The sequence below is a fragment of the Salarias fasciatus genome, chromosome 18 (assembly GCF_902148845.1).
Source record: "Salarias fasciatus chromosome 18, fSalaFa1.1, whole genome shotgun sequence".
NCBI lineage: Eukaryota > Metazoa > Chordata > Actinopteri > Blenniiformes > Blenniidae > Salarias > Salarias fasciatus.
In genome coordinates, this window is record NC_043762.1 from 12,808,127 (window position 1) to 12,827,403 (window position 19,277).

The 19,277-nt window shown below is 44.6% G+C and overlaps 1 protein-coding gene across 3 annotated transcripts in view; it reads right to left on the reverse strand.

Moving 5' to 3' along the window:
• The window catches only part of LOC115405053 (laminin subunit alpha-3-like), a 58,025-nt gene that overhangs the window by 2,497 nt on the left and 36,251 nt on the right, over positions 1-19,277 (reverse strand). For 2 of the 3 annotated variants that reach the window (XM_030114481.1, XM_030114478.1), the window contains 35 exons: positions 18,350-18,548; positions 18,018-18,144; positions 17,221-17,369; positions 16,738-16,853; positions 16,298-16,509; positions 16,002-16,206; positions 15,292-15,436; positions 15,070-15,210; positions 13,658-13,819; positions 13,392-13,493; positions 13,226-13,309; positions 12,904-13,134; positions 8,576-8,680; positions 8,314-8,432; positions 8,130-8,210; positions 7,168-7,268; positions 7,029-7,082; positions 6,789-6,940; positions 6,533-6,643; positions 6,336-6,447; positions 4,701-4,865; positions 4,393-4,589; positions 3,998-4,114; positions 3,603-3,757; positions 2,850-2,991; positions 2,491-2,590; positions 2,301-2,417; positions 2,046-2,219; positions 1,650-1,801; positions 1,360-1,554; positions 1,128-1,276; positions 865-1,027; positions 642-769; positions 226-370; positions 36-131 (listed from right to left, as the gene is read on the reverse strand). In XM_030114481.1, coding sequence (XP_029970341.1) covers positions 36-131; positions 226-370; positions 642-769; positions 865-1,027; positions 1,128-1,276; positions 1,360-1,554; positions 1,650-1,801; positions 2,046-2,219; positions 2,301-2,417; positions 2,491-2,590; positions 2,850-2,991; positions 3,603-3,757; positions 3,998-4,114; positions 4,393-4,589; positions 4,701-4,865; positions 6,336-6,447; positions 6,533-6,643; positions 6,789-6,940; positions 7,029-7,082; positions 7,168-7,268; positions 8,130-8,210; positions 8,314-8,432; positions 8,576-8,680; positions 12,904-13,134; positions 13,226-13,309; positions 13,392-13,493; positions 13,658-13,819; positions 15,070-15,210; positions 15,292-15,436; positions 16,002-16,206; positions 16,298-16,509; positions 16,738-16,853; positions 17,221-17,369; positions 18,018-18,144; positions 18,350-18,548 — 4,903 coding nt within the window. The remainder of the gene's footprint in view (positions 1-35; positions 132-225; positions 371-641; positions 770-864; positions 1,028-1,127; positions 1,277-1,359; positions 1,555-1,649; positions 1,802-2,045; positions 2,220-2,300; positions 2,418-2,490; positions 2,591-2,849; positions 2,992-3,602; positions 3,758-3,997; positions 4,115-4,392; positions 4,590-4,700; positions 4,866-6,335; positions 6,448-6,532; positions 6,644-6,788; positions 6,941-7,028; positions 7,083-7,167; positions 7,269-8,129; positions 8,211-8,313; positions 8,433-8,575; positions 8,681-12,903; positions 13,135-13,225; positions 13,310-13,391; positions 13,494-13,657; positions 13,820-15,069; positions 15,211-15,291; positions 15,437-16,001; positions 16,207-16,297; positions 16,510-16,737; positions 16,854-17,220; positions 17,370-18,017; positions 18,145-18,349; positions 18,549-19,277) is intronic. The other variant, XM_030114480.1, reaches the window with a different exon arrangement.

Below are 19,277 nucleotides of genomic sequence, written 5' to 3' on the forward strand. Positions count from 1 at the left end.
TGATTAAGAACAAAAAGACAACAAAAGCGTCTTACAGGGAGTAGTTTCTTGTTCTCTGTAGCCGGTGTGCTGATCACGTTGCTACGGATGTAAATGACGCCCTTCTCTGTGGTCAAAGTGAAGTATTTGTCCTGCAACCAAGAAGGAATGAGAGTCATCAGGTTTTTACCAGATAATACTGAAGAATCCGGAACAATTAGTCATATGGGATGAGCAACGGGCTACCTTGCCAGCAATGTACAGGAGCAGGCCATTTTCTGAGCGAGAATTGATGGTCATTTCGATGAAGAGCGTCGACAAGAATTTATCAACGATCACTTTTCCAAATCCAGTGCCTTCGTAGAAGTGCGTATCTTCCGGAGGAACATACCTGAACACACCGGGAAACATTACAGCGAAGACAAACACTCTTCAACGAGACTCATTCACACTGTGTTTTGCTATTACTTAGCAGAATGAATCCGTTAAAATTCATATCAATTTCAGTTTCCTTTGTTTAATCACAGCAAGCCAATTATTCTATCCATGTCTTCATTTTCTCTTCTGTCTAGCACCTTTTAATCCATCCATCCATAAAAACTGAGGAAGTCTTAAATCACTGAGGATGAACTGCCACTCTGACAGTCATCGTTCTTTCGTACCTCTTACACGGAGTCTCTCTGTTAATATTCACTGCCTTCTGGAAGTTGTAGAGACTGATGACTTTGTCATTGAAGGAGGAGAACTCCATGCAGCCCTTGTATTTGGGGTACTGGAGAGAAGGAGGTGGCTGAGAGGAGGGAGAGCACAGAAACAGTCTGAGAGACGCTCGAGAGGAGAAACCGCCGCAGAGCATTTACTTCTTCATCTGCTTTTGCTGCTCACAGTGAAGTCGTCGGGGTAGCCTCCAACGTAGAAAACCACATCACTGGGGTTGAGGTCCAGCAGGTTCTTACTCTCCTCGCCCTGCTTGTTTCTAATGATGGGTTCCCCGGGTTTGGTGGAGGTTATGTCTTTCGTCAGACTCATCTGTGCATCCTGGTAAATTCTACAGCAGACACAGAGGGAATGAGTCATCATTCACAGAGATTGTAACGAGTTGGGATGACTAGATCTGATCGTGCCGCAGATTTGAGGCCTCGGGTTACCTGCGGAGGTCCACTCTGTCGAACTTGGCAGGCTCGGAAGCAGATTTGGAGATGTAGCCACTTTGCATCTCGTACTCGACTCCGTTGAGCTTGTAGAAGCCGAACAGGATGTTGTTCCTTAAAGCCATGCCGATGTAGTTCTTAGAGGACTGCGAGGAAATGGTTTATTACTCCCTCACATCATTTCATTGTAGACTTGTCTGCGGGGAAGTCTGGGTTTGGGTTTACTCACATCTCTGTGGCCCAGATACATCACGAACAGGTCCTCTTTCTCTCTGGCCTGTCTGCGCCTGCGCTTGCCGTCTCCCCGGCCCTCGGGCCTCTGCAGGGACAGGGACAAGGCGGTGTAGGCCTTCAGATCGTCCAGATTCTTGGGTGGACGGAGCTCCACGTGGCCGTCGCCGGCGAAATTCATAGGGATCACGATCTGGAGGGAGGACAAGCGAAGAGGACCATGGTTAGCGTGAGACGCCGGCTGGTTTGGAGGGGGTTACATGGGTGAGGAGACGCAGCTGTGCTCACCTTGTTGGCTGCGTCTCTGGCCTGTTCGATGAGGTCCTTGATCTTGTTGATGTGGTTGGAGATGTTGGTGATTGGTGTGAACGATGTGGTCAGGTCCTCCACCTGCGAGATCTTATCGCTCAGAGATGGGATGGTTTTCCACAAGTTCTTCACTGGAGGCAGAAGACAGATTGAGCAAAGAAAAGCAATGATAATGTGCAAAGCTCCTTGGTTATGAAAAGGTATGAGGAAAAATACAGTATAAGCCATCCAGTGGTGTCCACCGCTGGCTTAGCGCTCTATGAACAGTACAAGCTCTGACGGACAAGTAAAGAAAAAGTCAACAACGCTAGAGACTATCGTGAAATTATTGTTATCAAACTGACTGACTACTAATGCGCTGTTTCTGAATCTCACCTGATCGGTCCACGTCATCTAAAACCCCCCCAAGGTCGGAACCCGAGGGCGAGAGTTTGATCTTGTCGAGCTCCTTTTTGATTTCGTCGAGTCGGCCCATGGTGTCGAAGGCTGTGTCGTTGGCTGCTGCCGCTTTTCTCTTGGCCTCATCGATCATGTTGCCTATGTCAGCCGCTGTGAGGAAAAAGGAGTTACATGAATGCTGGATCGTGACTCGTACAGACAGAAGGTGGTGCCTCGGCTGCTCCAATCCACCTGGCTTGATGTTATTGAGCTGATTGACGGTGTCCTGGAGGCTGTCCTCCAGAGAATTCTTCTTGTTGTCTGCGTCTGCCAGGCGCTTCAGCAGGTCTGAAAGCTCGCTGGACGGGCCTGTCGACGGAAAATCAAGAATCAGCACAGGACGTGTTCATTTGTCTCCGGTCACGGGAGGACGGCTGAATACCCTGAAGGTCTTTCTGTGCATCCTGAGCTTCCTTCAAAAGTTCATTCGCTCCTTCTTTCATCTGTTGCGCTCTTTCGGGAAGCTTCTGCTTTTTAACGTTCTACAAAGAGAAAAACACATTCGATCAAACTGAATCCAATATAAATAGAGTTCAATCAATCAACTACTATTACATACTAATACTATCAAATGTAGCTATTCTTGAAACCTGGTATCATATTATGTTCATATATGTTGTAAATAATGTATTTTCTGAACTATAAGCCATACCTATCAAAAAATACGCCATGAAGAGAAAAAAAAAATCAGTTGCTTGCAGGTGTGTGTGTGTGTTTTCTATCATCCTGCCTGTGACTCACATTAAAAGCCTCGTCTGCTGCCTTTTTGGCCTCCTTGGCGGCTGCGTCGGCGGCATTGATGGCATCTGTGATGTTCTTGTAGGCGTCGATGGCGTCTTTTGCGTTGCGCACCTCCGGGCGGTCGCTTGCACTCTTCACGGTACTGAAACATAAAACCAGACGAAAATAAAACAGGAAATTTGGACAAACATCACTAAAAGCTGACCAAGAGTGAGCTTTTTCTTAAATTTCTCCTAGTTTTCCAAACTTAAGAACTGAACTGTTTTCACCCTGCTGTGCCAGAGGATAAATAAATGTTATAAATATAACATTATATATAATATAATATAAAAATGTATCAGTGTTTTTGACCAGAGTATCACCAATCACTTTTTCTCTATTAAATTAAATGTTTTGCTTCAAGTCTTACAAAGGGTGAAAATGGGTAAAATACATTTAAAACAGGTTGCATTTCATAATTATTTACAACTCAGCTATTCACATTGTAATTCTAAATTGTTTCCTCTTTCAAATGCCTGTGAATGAGATGACTGTTCGTCACTCTTTAACGATTCCTGGTAATAAACTTTGTATTTTAGAAAGACTCCATCACACGAGTAGAAATATTTCTCGAGTAAGCCAACTTAGACACCTTAATCCATCTTTTATACCACTTTATCCAACTTAGAATGCAGGAAAGATCTGATCCCAGCCAATAAAAAAAAAAAATCGTGGTCACGAACACAAATTCCACAACATCAGTTGTGAACGTACTCCTCCAACTCCTTGGCGAGATTCTCCAGGTTGTTAGCGTGGTCTTCGGCGGCCTCCACGACGTTGTTCATGCCGGCGGCCTTGGAAATGTCGTTGACTTTCTTGGTCAGATCGGTCTTGGCGCCGTCCAGCTGTGCCGCCAGCTGCTCGTACTCCTGCAGAGGAAAACGACAGGTGAGCCCGGACAGCAGGAGAGTCGACCTCATTCAATTTGATCGTAATCTGAGAGAAACGGCATGTTTGGACCTGAAAGCGTGATTGAACCATTTCTCTGGAAGGTTTTCAAAAGTTTTGGCTCATTGAGAGTCAGGAGCAGATAAGATGTGTAATTGTGTAACTCCGAAAACATGTGAAAACATGTGAGGGGTGAAAAGAAGCAGGTTGGCTAGACGTACCGTTTTACCGTCTTTGAGCTTTTTCAACGAATCTTCTGTTTTCTTCAGCTCGCCCTCAGCCAACTTCATCTGATCCTCCACCGTCTTACGCTCCTTTTTCATGTCATCGATACGGTCCTGTTGTGAGGAAATGAACGACATGAGTGAGAACTCAACTATTTTCCTCTTCATGTTAGTTCTCACCTTTTGCTTTACATTTCTTTTGTTCCATCAAGTTGATTTTTAACCATCAAATATAAATCACCGCTGTATGCTGATGACACTGGACCATACTTAAAAAAAGTTTGTACACTGTTTCAATTGTCATGTCAATGTTCGGATCAATATTTTACAGTTATCAGGCTTTGCTCATTAATGTGCTAGTGTAAAAGAAAAATGAAGCTATTGCTTATTACCTGCAGATCTCCCAGAGTCTGCCCGTTCAGTCCGTTCTGCGTGTTGGCTTTTTTCACCAAGTCCGCTGCATCCTTCAGAGCTTTATCCAGGTCCTTCAGCTTGGAGTCGTAATCCTTCAGGAGGTTACGGATCTTCTCAGCTGCAGCCCCGTTTTGATCTGCCTGAGTCGTGATTTTCGTCTTGATGTCGTCCAACACTGGAGGATGAGAGCAGAAGTTACAGTTTTGGGCTGATCAATAGTTTGAGTTTCCTACATGAGTTGCGCTCGGTGACAGATTCCAGACAGGTTTGCACAGTTTCTACACACGTTTCTTGGCTTCATCTCTTTCTTTCTCCGCAGCTGTCTTCTGAGGGGTGAAGTTCCTCTTCTCCATTTCATCCACCATTTTCTTGGCGTCCTCCAGCAGCTTGGCCAGGTTTACATTCGGAGTATCACCTCTGTTGCCTTCATTCTGCAGCTGGTCCAGGAGATCTTCAAAACACACAGAAAAACTATCATTTGTGCTTTTTGAGCAATAACGTTTGAATTTTTTTAATTTGAACTTATTTTTAAAAATAATTATTGGACAAATTCATGTGAAAAGATTTCTGTGTTTTATTAATGGAAATGTGAATTATTTTCAATATATTGCATACAAAGTAGTTTTTTGTGCTTCATTATTACAGGCAGGAAATGAAAATATTGATTATTCTTTATTGCAGAGTCAAATATTTACAATCTTTACAGGGACACTCCAGGGATGTATATATGTGCAGCAGGGATGAGCTTTGCTCTGTCCTTCCTGCTGTCACTCCCACACAGCTGACAGTGAGGTGATTGCTGGGCGGAGCCCTGAGAGGGCATTTAGCTGCCGGGTCACACCCGTCCTGATTTTCTCACTCAGCAGTGGTGGCTTGCACAGCACCAGGCTGCAGGGTGACTCTGTATGTTGGGTTGGATATGTTCAGCGTGTAATGAGAGTCCTGCATCGCTAAAAAGAAACGTTGTGCGTTTGGCTGGCTGTGGGTTGTGCTGCTCACTCAGATTGTGACTCGGTGGTTTTCACCTGTTCTGTGACGGTGATCAGCCCTTAATCCTGGCTGAAATTGTTTTATGCTTTTAACTGATTAACCCTTTTGTATTGGATATTCTTGGTCTTTTTGTGCTTTTAGTTTATTTTTTCTTTCTGTTCTTCATTTGTGGAAACTTTCAATTATCGTTTTTATCCCTGTTCTTTAATTTGCCTTTTTTTTTTGCTTTCTCTTTTGTTAGATGCTCTATTGCTTGGTGGTGGTGATTTTATTCCGTTGCAGTGCCGTGCCACGTGGTGTGTGGAGCTTTTTCTTTATTTGCTGGCTGTCTGGTAGGCCCTAGTCCTGGTTCCTGGAAATTTCCTTTTAAAAAATGTGTTCAATAAAATGGACCTTTATTTTTGTAATCATGTCTTTGGCCCTTTCTATTGTGAACATGAACCTGTGTGACCTTTGTTAGTTTTTTTTTTTTTTTTTAACATCCCCTGCATTCAACTATTTCCTGGGGCAAAATCTCCCAAAGTGGCGTTGTCTGCATCTCTAAATTGAAAATGCACCACCTCGGCACTCATGATTAACAGCAACACTGTTTTTATGCATTATTGATTTTGTGCGGTCAGGTCCTCACACACATACAAAAAAATTATAAAAAAAGAAAGTGCTTAACGTTAGAAATGGATAGAATATTGACAATATGAATAAAAAGGTGGAGAGGAGTGAAAAATTTCCAGTTGAAATCTCACAGACACTCAGATATAACAAAATGAGTGTATTGTGCTTTAGTGTAAACATAAAACACTGCAGTTTGAGTGGGTTTAATGGTATGAGTGTACTCATACTGAGTCCTGCTGTGCTGAAAATAAGATCAAAGAAAAACACTATCCAAGTTTACTTGCTCATCATGTCCTGAAGATATGAAGTTTTTGTCTACCTTTGATTTTCTTGAGCATTTTTTGAATCTCCGAGTCCAAATCTTTGGCTCTGTTGTGAGTTTTTTCGATGTCGTTGACAGCCTTGTCGGCATCAGCTTCCTTCTTATCCGCCTAAATTGGGGAGAAAAAAAAATTAAAACTCATGTTCGAAATTCTCACTGAAACATTGAAACACTGAAAATGTTGGTACTCCCACCTTGTTCTTGACAGCGTTGATGTCGTCCTCCAGCGTGTTCATGTCCTCCTCCAGCTGAGTGACCTTTGACTTTTGGCCTTTAATGGCGGAGTCGTATTTGTTAACAAGGGTCTGCAAAAGAAAAGAGAAACAAGAACCAAATGTCAGCTGTGTGGAGATGACTGACCCAGCTGGATCTCCGTCGTGGGTTTCAGTCGCTTTTTCAGCTCCTCAGAGGCATTTTCAGCCTCTGCGTTACAGCGCAGTGACTTGTTACCTTGGTGTCTTGCACGGCCTTCTCCAGCTTCTTCAGCCTCTCCTGAGACGAGGCGCTGGCGGTTGCATTGTCCAGCTGACTCTTGATCCTTCCCAGCTCGTCGTCCAGCTTCTCCAGGTCTTGCAGCAGCGTCTGGGCACAGTTGTCACATTCTGCAATACAAAAGAGATTAAAAGTTTGTTTTTTGCCCTCTGAAAACCATGCCACACTTTACAGTTTTCGCTTTTGTGTTTGACTCACCTTTGCAGGTATCGTCTATGTTTGTGTCCCCCGGCTCCAGTGTGCTCTTGCAAACTGGAGAAAAACACAAGAGGAAAAAAAAATTAAATAAAATAATCAAACTGACTTAAGGCGATTTCTGCCTGTTTGAGAATCTCACCTCCAGTCTTGCGGTCACAGTTGTTACCGTTGCCGAAACAGTTACAGGGCTTGCAGCTTCCTCCTGGAGTGAGCGGGTCGCCGTAGTAACCGGGAGCACAGCTGAGAGCAGAGACGTTCGAAGAAAATCAACACTTGATTTATGACTGTGATATCGCTGCTTTGTACATGCTTGAAGAGGACGCAGGGTTTTTTTTTAAACTATCCACATGGTGGCACTCTTGTAAATGTTTGCAAATACTTGAGACTTTTGGAGCAATTCTAAAAATCTTTTATACAACACTGATTTTATACACATTGAAAAACAATCAGTTTGTTCATAATCTTTTATGAATCATTTTAGCTTTTTTTGTTTTTCATGAGATGAAAGTGGGAACGTATGTTTTATTCAGGAGTACTATTATACGTTTTATGGTTGTGTCCTCTGCTGGTTAAGCTCGGTACTTCAGTTAATTTAGCGTTCAACTATTCAAACGTTCGTTTACATACTAGGCTAAGTAAACATAGTGTTTGATAATCCATGCAAACAAGAGGTTTGCTATCCAATCAATACACATCACAACTGCTCTCTTTTGTCTGTGGCGAAAGACATGAGACACCGCTCGCCATGTGGCGGCGCTGTTTATGCTGGGATCTTTGGAGTATTTGATTCTACTGAAGACGTCAAAAGGATTTTATTGTTGCGTTGCCTCCACTACACCTTTGACAACAACAGATACGGACGATAGATTACTAATTCTATAACTATTACCAATCACACGTTATTACTATAAAATCTACATTCCTTATTTACTATTAGTATTATTAATATATAATTATAATCTTAATACTAATAATTGTGATGACAATTCGATATTTGAGGGGTTGAAGAAGACATTGCCTTTGAGCCTTGAAGAAGTTGCAGGAGGGAAAAACCAACAGCTGAAACAGCAGTGTGTGAAGACTGCACTCGGAGGAACTCACTTCTCACATCGTTCACCAGTGTAGCCGGATTTGCAGAGACACTTAACGTCTCCAAACACGTCCATGCACCCGACTGCAAAGCTGCAATGAAGGCAGAAACATCTCATGTCAGTGCTGCAGAAAGATCTTCCTGACAACGCTTTGAGTTTGTGCTTTTCTTCTTTTTTTCTTTATTTGAACCAACCTGTTTGCAGGCGTGGTGAACGGACACGGGCACACTCTGCACGTCCTCTGAGCCGCGTTCCCATAATAACCGTCTTTACAGCGCTCGCACTGGTCCCCAGCCGAGTTGTACTGGCAGTCCTGAAAGAGACGACGTGTCTTTCATTACACCGAGGACACAGACTGGCCTGGATCTTCTGATCCAGTTAGACTGGGGCGATAAAAGTTATTTCAGCAGAATCGTCTCTCCAACGGTTCGGAGGTGGAAGATGGATGTTTCTTACCAGGCACTTCCCCGTCCGGTCCTCGCACTCGTCCGCCAGCCCGTTACATTTGCACGGAATACAGCTGCCCAGGCTGGACTCTCTGTAGTAACCAGGAGCACATCTCTGAAGAGGCAAAGATACAACATTATTCAGATGATCTGTTCCTCTCACTGCAACGCTTCTTTTAGGAAATATCAGGTGCAGATTCACTGCCGCAGACTGGAGTCATGGTCTGCTGAGGCACTTCCATTCCTGATAGCGAGTACCCCGTATTTTAACTTTTTACCATAAGCTATGTGTCTGTCAGGAGTCCGACAACAACAGAGATTTATAAAGATGAAGAATTCAATGTGATCCGATGCTGTTTGACGACAGAGCAGTAGGATTGACAGATGTCCCGGATTACTTAAAATGCTCCACATGGACTGAATTTTTATGATATTATAGCACAAATACACACAAATAAAAAAAAAAACAAGATGCGTCGCCACAGTACCTATCTACAGACTATCTGATATTGAGACTCAGATAGACTAAATAGACTGCGGCTCATACAGGCCTTCCTCTGGAGAACTTTTAAATCTATTAAAAGGTTACAATGACTGACAAACAATGAGGTAAAAACAGAACGGATGCGAACAAGATAAAGTTCCCATAATAATGAAATCAAACACGTATTTATGTAAGAGAACTATGTGAAGCACCGATGGTTGAAAAATGAGCAAATTTGCAACATATGAATGTAAATAAATGTAAAACTTTCAAAACAAGTGTGTGTGTGTGTGTGTGTGTGTGTGTGTGTGTGTGTGTGTGTGTGTGTGTGTGTGTGTCTCAATTGATGAAAAGGTTATTCCCAAGAAAAAAAAAAAAACACAGCAAAATCTAAATGCCCTACAGTACCCCCCAAAAAAAGTACAAAAAACAGAGTTGGGATAATTTTGAATTTAAATATAATCTAGTATGATTCCTGAAATTCAGAAGCTACAATCACATTATCTTTTCAGCACAATGGGACGTTATCGAGGACTTCCTCCCCTCGCACAGAGGGCAGCGATAAAAGAACATTCATATAATTTAGCGCTGCTTTTTTTCTTAGACTTTGCACAGCAAATAAAGCTGAATTTAACCTCATTAACCATTAACGCCGCAGCACGCCCTTTGCTCGGTGTGGAGAAAGCGTTCTTCACACCTTGACGTCTTGTTTTGTTTTGAGTGTTACCTGAATCTGGGCACTGGCTGCAGTGTCGACCTTTGGAAGGGTTTGAACGCTGGGTGCTCTGCTAAACCACAGGTTGTCGCGCAGCCACTTGGTGCCTCGGTCTATCAGTGAGGGGTACTCCGCCCGCTGGGCCGCCTCGTCGTTGGGTGAGGGGTACTCTATCCTCTGGGTGTGCCTGCCCTGGTGCCGGGGGTGCCGGGGTCGCTGCGCCCGCTCCTCGTGTCTGTGTCCAGCCGAGCAGAGTCCCACTAAAGTCCACAGAATCAGGGTCCGGACCAGGACCCGTCTGATGCGCCGGCGTGTGTTCATATCTGACATTCCTGATGTTTAGTCTGTGTGAAATAACGCTCGCCTCCGCCTCGCCCCGGCCTCTTAAACGCACACGCACGCACGTCCAGAGGACACGCCCCGACTACCTGAGTCAATCTCACAGATCAGCATGAGTGTGTTCAGGCTCACAGGCACACACATGCAGGTGTTTACATGCTCGCTGCGCTCTTCCTTCTTACACAAACACAGAAATATTTCAGCGCTGAAATGTGGGTGCGCGCATGAGGAAAATCACTGAATCTACACCACAAACGAAACAGGACGTTTTGGGAGATTTTTTAAATATCAAAACATTTGAATATTTTTTTACATTTAGAATATTATTATCTACTGAAGGAGAAAAACTCATTACAAGTTACGGACTTCATCAATCAAATCTGTTGAAAAGTTCAAAACTGAATGTAACATTTTTTTGGTCTGTGTTGTGTGTTTTCAACATATGTCTTTGGATTCTGTTGAACAGAAATGTAAACGTTACTAATTTGGGTCCCATAAATCAAACCTTTGTATATCTGTTGGATTTGAACTCAATGGAACAAACTTGTTCTCATAAAATTGAATAGAAATAAAAGAACAACAACAAAAAAGTCAGGAAATGTGAGTTTGGTGGAATATTCCTGGGTCGTAAAAAGCTACTGGGTGATAAATCACATATTGTTGACAAGCTTGTCTATTATACATAATGCTGTCACAGTGCATTGTGGGACACAGACCCACTGTGGGATGAACATGGCCGAGTCAGGCCTATTAACTGTTTATCAATCCTTCATCACTCATGCAGAATATTAAAAAAGTCAAAACCTTTAATGTATTTTTTCTCAACGGAGTCGCTTCTGGGGATTAACATGACAGTTTAATACTTTCCTACTATTTCTTAGAGCACCACTAATGAAACAAATAAATGTAAGTCAAAGCAAAGTATCCGAGGACTTTATTTACCTCACATTAGGGGGACAATTCTAAAATTTGAGAGTAAAAGTCATGAGATGTGGAGGTTTTAGGGTCAGAATGAGGTTAAAGTTAAGAAAGAAACAGAAGAAGAAGCTATGACTGAGCTTAGAGTCAAGGGAGGGTGAGGCAGAAAATAAAGGAGTAAATGTCCCCTGAAGGCATGAAAACATGAGTGTGGGTGTGTGGGTGTGTCCTTGTTCTTCTACACTGATGGGGACCCATTCAACTTTGGGGACACACACTGAGGTCCCCAAAAAGTACAATTATTTACTATGTGTGTGTGTGTGTGTGTGTGTGTGTGTGTGTGTCTCAAATTGCGAGATTAGAGTAAGGATTCAAGCAATACATGTGCATAAATGTGATTCAACCCCTGAAATCACAACTGACTGTGTGTGTTTGTTAGATAGAAGATAAGTCAATGTAAAATTTCTTAAAATGATCCCAGTATAAAATCCCCTCATAGCATACTTATTTACCTTGAGTATATACTTTATTTAGTTGTTTAATACATTTTTTAAGTGGAGCAATAGTACTAAGATGTTTCTCCCCCCTGGGATTAAAAAGCATTTGTGTTGTATTGTAAAAACACCATGGGGGTTGAGTTTGTGTTCTGGTTGTTGTGTTCTTATGAGGACTCATTTCATAGTATGGACAAAACTCAATTTTGAGTTGAGAGTGAGTTTGCTGGAAATGAGTGATGGAAACACTGTGTGTGTGTGTGTGTGTGTGTGTGTGTGTGTGTGTGTGTGTGTGTGTGTGTGTGTGTGTGTGTGTGTGTGTGTGTGTGTGTGTGTGTGTGTATGTGTGTGTTCATAAGAGTGGCTTGTGTAAAGCTTGTGACCGACAGGAAAGCCAGACATCCTCAGACTACACAGTAGAGAAAACTCACGTCTGAATCAGTAGACACAGTCGGGTGTGTCAGCCGTACACACACACTTACAGACACAGACACACACACACACTCACACCGGAGGCCAAATCAAGCGAGCGCACGCAGGTTTATGAGTAACGCCGAGTTACCACCTGCCACACCTTGACAGTCGGGGAGCGGCGTCTTGTCATACCACCTCTGGGCACGCATAATGGACTTCCTTTAAACACACACACACACATAACCCCCCCCCCCCACACTGGTAGGCAACCAGATCCATGGAAACAACATCAGCACAAACATGGGGAACTTTGTTTTTGTCACACTTTGTTAATCAGAGATTACTCCTCTCTGATCAGTGGTGCTTTGTTTTTAATTTTCTCAGTCGGTACAAATCAGAGCGGAGAGGTGCAAACATCACTTCAAACAGCGGATTGAAGCGGGATGAGCAGCATTCGAGCGAAGCTTTAGGGGCCGCATCACGGCTGTTTGGACCACGTTTCTGGGCGCTGCAGCCATGCCAGTGATGATAGCTGTATAATCACTAATATTATGTCTGCATGATTGTGCCACACATTCCTCCCCCTGCTCGGCTCCCGGCTCAGGGCGGTGTTTTCCAGCGGATTCCACCTCAGCTGATGCTTTTTATTTCCTCTCGGGAAAGGGTGTGGTGCCTGGATCAGGCGTGTCTGGACACCCCGAAAATATGAGGCGGTGTACCAGCCCCTCGAAGATGACAGCACGCTTTCTTTCTTTCTTTTTTCCCCCTGCCACGCCCTCTCCTTTATCGTCCGCTGCTATTCCAACCTGACAAAATGTTCCTGATCTCTTCACCCTCATCTGTTCTCACAGCACAGACGACAGACTCCTCCTCCTCCAGTGTACACACCGTCTTCGCACGGGGGTCACAGAGGACGGCGCAACCGACCGAAACACGCATCGCTACTGGAAAAGCTGCAGTTACAAGTCTCTCACCTCACAGGAGTCTCCGTCGTACTGAGGGGGGCAGGAACAGACCTCCACGGTGTTCCCGGGGCTTCCGGTTCCAGAGCCGGTGGCCCTCTCCAGGCCCACCTCCCCCAAGCTGAGGCGCTGGCTCTGGGTGAAGTACAGGGCCCGGATCCTGAGGCCCGCCAGGTTGGCCAAGACCATCATCAGCTCCTCTCTGGACACGGGCCTGTTGGTGCCGGCGTGACGCCAGTTTCCCTACAGACGCAGACAAAACGAGCAAATTCAAACCCAATCCAGGACAAAACACTTTAAAGTGTGAGTAAAACGGTGGATCTTTTTATTTGACCTCCAGAAGTTGCACTCGGCCCTGATACAGTCTGTCAGGGAGAGGATCCTGAGGAGCCATGTGGATCAGAGTCATGTTCTGACCCTGCCAACAAGCACAACAACCAATCAATTAAATGTGTTCCTGAAAGTGGGAAGAGAAACAAAAAGCCTGGATCTCAGCATACAGTCAGTATGACGTCGGGCCTTTTGCTGATCAGCTTCATTCCTTCACTGGGAATCCCGAACGTTTTGACCTGATAGGTGAGGAATCCGCCATAAGATGAAACCTGAGAGTAAAAAGAAGAAGATTTAGTCTCCAGAAATATCAGAAAGAGTTTAAACCAGTAGGAAAGGTCATGCTGTAAAATCATGCTGTACCCAGGCTTCCTTTTCGCTATGCTGACTTAGTTTTTGTACAAATGCCTGCTGGTGTTTCTGCATTTGAACTCACCCTGTTTCCCAGGTAGGACTGCGGCGCCACCCAGTGCAGAGCCTGAACGACGGAGGGGAGCTCCTGAACGTCGGCCACCACCGTGTTGCTGGCCGCGTTCAAGACCGACGGGACGTCCTCGTTCTCGGAGCTCTCCAGACGCCAGCCTCGCATCTGGACAAACTGCTCGCGCAGATCAGCGACAGCGTCAGTCCCCGGTTCTCATTTACAGATTTAACAGAGCGGCAGACAGCAGGGTGAGTTAAAGGGAAGCCGCAGATCATGCTCAGTGTTTCCAGTTCAGACAATACAGTTTATGAATGTTGCTATAGTTACCAAAAGTGTAAGATTTAATATATAAGAAAGCTGATTTGAAAAAAATACATGTAACCATTAGATAATTATATTGCATCAATTTTAGTTTGCTGAATCAGTTTTGCCATTAACAAATGTTCTCAGTGATATTAGCTTTTTTTTAACTCGTTTTTTTGCAGTTTTAGTAGGAATAGTTAGATTTAGCCATCAGTTTTAATCAGTTTTAATATTACATTCATTTATTTAAATTTTTTTTGTATATTTAGATTATTTAAGCTGTTTAACTTTATTTGTTAAAGCTATTTAAGCCACTGTGGCAGTTTTACCATTCTTTTTAACTATTCTATCATTTTAATCAGTTCAACAATGTTGTCTATTTTTAACCTTTTTTTTTTTTGTAAAGAAAAATCAGTTTTAGGGTTTTTTTTTTTTGCCATGCTGAGCTGTTTCAGTCATTTTAAATGTATTTAAAATGTTTTGTTTTTTTATTCATTTTCAATCAGTTATTAGAACTTCCAAAATAGCTTTTTCATTATTAATTTCTCTCATGATTCCTGAGTTACTTTTGACAATTTTTCATATTTGGGCCTAAATTCTGCGTTTTCTCCATTTTGCAGTAGAAACCGTTTCAACATTAGTTTTAAGGAAATCATAGATGTGATCACATAAATGCCAAAAACCTGACAAATGTCTCATATCAAGATGAGCACTGAGGCGTTTCAAAGCATTCCCGATAATAATGTGAGTTTAAGTTGATGGGCTGGAGAAGTGAAGAGAAGTAAAGAGGTGATTATTATCATGCTTGAGGTTGAAAGTTTTTCATCAAACAGAAAGGCTCTTGAAAAAATGTGGACAAATTTGTACACAACAGGGTGTTTTTCTGAGTGGATCAAAAAAGGAAAAGCATTTCCTCAGGCGTGTTCATGCAGTAACTGTTTCATGCACGACGACACAGTGGCGTCCCTCAGGCTGTTTCTCCCTCATCAACAGTGCAGCCTGCATCAAACTGCTGCTGCTCAACAGCTTCAATCGGCCAGGAAGCTTCTGCAGACATGAAATTTCCAAAGGCATTCGCAGACATGCAGCGGCACGTACAAAGCAGACACGCACACACACACCTTCCCCCTGCGCTTTCTGGAGCTCTGACACCGGTCAGTGGCTCCGAAACAGAAGCAGCTGGTACAGCCGAAGGGGCTGGAGCGGTCGAAATAGAAGGACCCTTCCCGACAGGTGCTGCACCTGCTGCCAGCGACATTTCTCTGGCGGCGGCGAGAGAGACGGCGTCAGAAGGGAGGAGCCGGAGGCGCGGGGGGGCGACGGGCGCGCGGGGCTGCGCTCACCTTGCAGAGGCACCGGCCCGTGTCCGGGTCGCACACGTTGGCCGTGACCCCCCCCTGGTTGCAGTTGCAGGGCAAACAGTCGGGGAAGCGGTAAAAGCCCGCGGCGCAGCGGTCGCACTGCCGGCCTCCGATCCGAGGCTTACAGCTGCACAGGAGGAACGACAGTCAGGACAGCTAAAGATTTAAAATGATACAGATAAGGCACTCCAGTGTCTTTTCTACCGTATTTTCAACTGTTTCACAAATTTTGTCTTTGTTTCTGAAACCTGTGTGAATCAAGACTTTCCACTGTCTTTCAGATGAAGTGTGAGTTTCATGGTCTGGTCGATGGTTGCTGACTTTCTTGTCATTGCCAACTGTTTGCCATTTTCCATTGAAAATTTAAGAGGAAACATTTCTGATACTGAGGGTTTGGTTATTGTTGTTGCTTTGACCAAATATGGCTTTAAAATATGGTAAAAAGCAACGATTTGTACATCTAGTGAGTCCACGTAAGATCTTTTTTTGCAGATATTGTAGATTTTTTTTAGCTCTAAATATTGAAGTGATCCCTAAAGTTTGATGTTTATGTCATGATGGTACAACCCTCATGTTCTTCTGATAATACCTGAGGGTTTTAAAGAGGCTAAACTGTTAAATGTAGGCTTTCCTGTTATATCCTGAGAGGGGGAAGCTGCGACACAGGAGTAAACATGCGTGCGTCTTCTCGCCTGCACTGTCCGGTGAGGCGGTCACACTGAGGCCCGGGGTTGGCGAGCACGCCGTTTGGCGAGCAGCCGCAGCTCTCGCAGCCCAGCAGGGGGTGGAAGCTGAAAGTCTGATTCTGGCAGACGTCACAGGCCGGTCTGACGGTCTGAGGAGGGCAGATGCAGCGTCCCGTCACTTCGTCGCAGAGTCTGCGGCCGCATTCGCACGCTGCGGGGAGGGTGGAGGGGGAAAAGACTCGGGTCAGTCAGAAAGAGGGGGGCGGTGCGACGGCGGAGCTGGGAGCCGTTCAGCCACTCACGCCTGCAGTAGGGGAATCCGTAGTATCCTGTGGCGCATTTGGTGCACCTCCGGCCGATGACGTGCTGCCGGCAGGGACACTGACCCCCGTCCGGGTCGCAGAGGGTCCGGGTAGATCCGGACGGGTCACAGTCGCACGGCAGCGCGCCGTCGTTATACGCAGCCACGAGAGAGCGGGCCGACTCCCGGCAGAACTGAGACGAACCAGAGGGACTGAAGACAGAAAACCAAGAGCAGTGTGGGTTTATATTCTGTTCTAACCACTAGGAGGGGCCATTTACTAAAACATCTGCGGCTATTAGGATTTTAAAGAACTTCTGCAGCAACATTCCCTAAAACTGCATTTTTATGCCTAAAAATAATCATCACTGCAAAGCAAGTTCTAAAACTGCACAAATATGAGAAGCATCAGTGTGTGATTTTATCACGGTGTGCACATACTGAATATAAAAGCCTTCTCCTCTGCACTGCTGTGTGAATTCTGCAGATTTGTCCAGCGGCTTCTCTTTCAGGAGCTCCGGTGTGTAACTGTCATCAGGAACCAGCATGATATAATCCTAAAAAAAGAGAGATGCAGTTTATTAAAACATATCAGACATGCACAATCTCAAAAACTGCAGCTTAAATCTGCTTTGTTTTAATGACGCAGTGGGATTTTTATTTAGTTTGAGGAAAGGAAACTGAAGGAAACATGTGAGCAGAGCCTGAATTGCCCCCTGATCCACTCGGGGCAGAAGGCTTAGGTTTATAAAGCCGTGTACGGCTGCCAGGTGGAGCACAGGCCCTTCATTGTTGTTGTCGGAGCTGTGGCATAACAAGGAGCGCAGAGCCAAGTCCTCAAGCTCATCCAGACTTGACAAACCTCCGCAAAGCCAGGTTTCATTCAGCTGGCTTTTCAAAAACATTTCTCTCACTGACTCTCACCAGGATGAGAGTCTTATTCGGTGGTACAGTCAACGAAACGGCGGGCCGCTGCCAGGTATCCCTGTCGAAGTCCAGGGCGATGCGGCCGTCGGCGATGACGACCTGCCTGCAGCCCGAGACGGCGGGACAGAAGGTGGCGTTGATCCCACCTGTAGGAAGTGGGAAACATTGTAGGAGAACGTTGGAGTAGCCATACAAAAAGTCCGGATGAAAATAATTGACGTGAGAGCCTTCCACTGCACCACTGCGCTGCCTGAAGTGTAGAAATACCACGGATAGATATAAATAACTAATCACACGATTCTCTAATAGGAGCTCAGCGTGTTCCGGGTGGATCTACCTCTCACACAGAGCAGCAAGGGACGAACTCCAGTCCCCAGATCCCAGAGGGATCTGATGGGAACCAATAAACTCTTCAACCCTTTATCATGGAAGAGACCATGTTTGGTAACTCCCACATTTCCTCTTATTTTTCCCCTGAACTCACACTGAGGAGGTAATGACAGTCTCAGAATGCAGGAGGAAATGGGTGTGCGAAACACTGACCGCTTCTGGGATTCTGGCGTTTTGAGAATTCTAGAATGTGGGGAGTGTTCTACGATTGAACAAAATTCTAGAATGTGTGAGAACTACAGAACGGGTCAGAGCTCTACAAGCTGTGAGAGCTCATGAATTTGAGAAACTTCTCGATCGTTGATTGGTTGCAGAATTTATGAAAATGCTCAACTGTTATATGTTCCACATGATCCTGTTTGATCAGGCAGCAGCGAGGCCCCCTCTTCCACCCACACACTCACCTTTCCATTCTTTTCCAGCATCCACTCGCACCTCCACAGGGAAGGACGCATGCTCAGGCTGATGGTAATGGACCACCACCACATACCTGCCTGGGAGCGGCACCTCCGGACGGAAACTGATCTCCGTCTGCCAGAAAGAAACGAGGACGAGAAGAGTTGAAGAAATGTCAGTGAGATGGTTGAAAATGAACCCATGACAGGGCTGATCGAATGTCTCCAACACCCCGCAGCAGAGTGGAGAGCAGGAAGGCTCGGGTTGTTTCCCAGAAGAGGGGGCGGGGGGGTAGATGTGTGAGTTTTTTTTTTTTTGTTTTTTTTTTAATCGCTGGTACCTGAGGGTATTTGAGCAGTATCCCGTCTATGGGAGGTTCACGGAGGGGGAAACCCCCCGACTGTCGCCTCCTCCTCCAGTCCTCGCTCTCCGCTCGCTGTGGAGCGGGAGCTGCGGAGGACGACAGCTTTCCGTCCTGAGCCGCGTACAGAATCCAGGCGAAGGAAGGTTTGTCGAATTCACTCAAAATGCAGTGCAGACTAGAAACAGCGAAGACACACAAAACTTGGTTTCAGGATGAACAAACATTCGTAATGTGGTTAACATTCGTACTTTTCAATTCTGTTCCTCTCATTTGAAAGCGGTTTGTGGAGTTACACAGTAAGAGACAGAGCTGCATACCAAACGGATAGGTGGTAAAACACAACGTCCAACCTTGTCATTAGCTTCAAGGTGAAAGTAAATTAGTCACAAAAAACTGAAGTTCTAAACACACTGGAGTTAAAGACAAGTTCATATCCAGGTGAAATCTCTCACTTGTGTGCAATTACCCCTGGAAAACAGATGTTTACCTCCAAAGCAACACAAAAACCTAGAATTTTCAAAATGAACACTTTCACAGAAAGGTGTTGGGAATTTCTGCGTGACATTAAATCAAAAACTTCTAAAAGGAAGGTAATACAAAGTCACAATGTCTTCTCTGTGTTCCCCTGCGAGTGCTGAGGTTAGTTAGTCCAGTCTGTCCTGCAGGTTAAGCAACAAACACAGCAGAGGGTGAAGCTGCTGGTAGTTATTTCATTTAAGAAAATATCGAAATTAAAAACACACTCTCTCCTGCCACCTAATGTACAAAATGAAATTGTACACACTGGGACCTTTAACCTTTCTTGTCAAACATAATTACAGTTTAAACTATCTGACATTTATTCCATGAATTCAGTTTGAAAGTGTTTCAAGTGTTTGAAATAACACTTTTTTTCTACTATTTT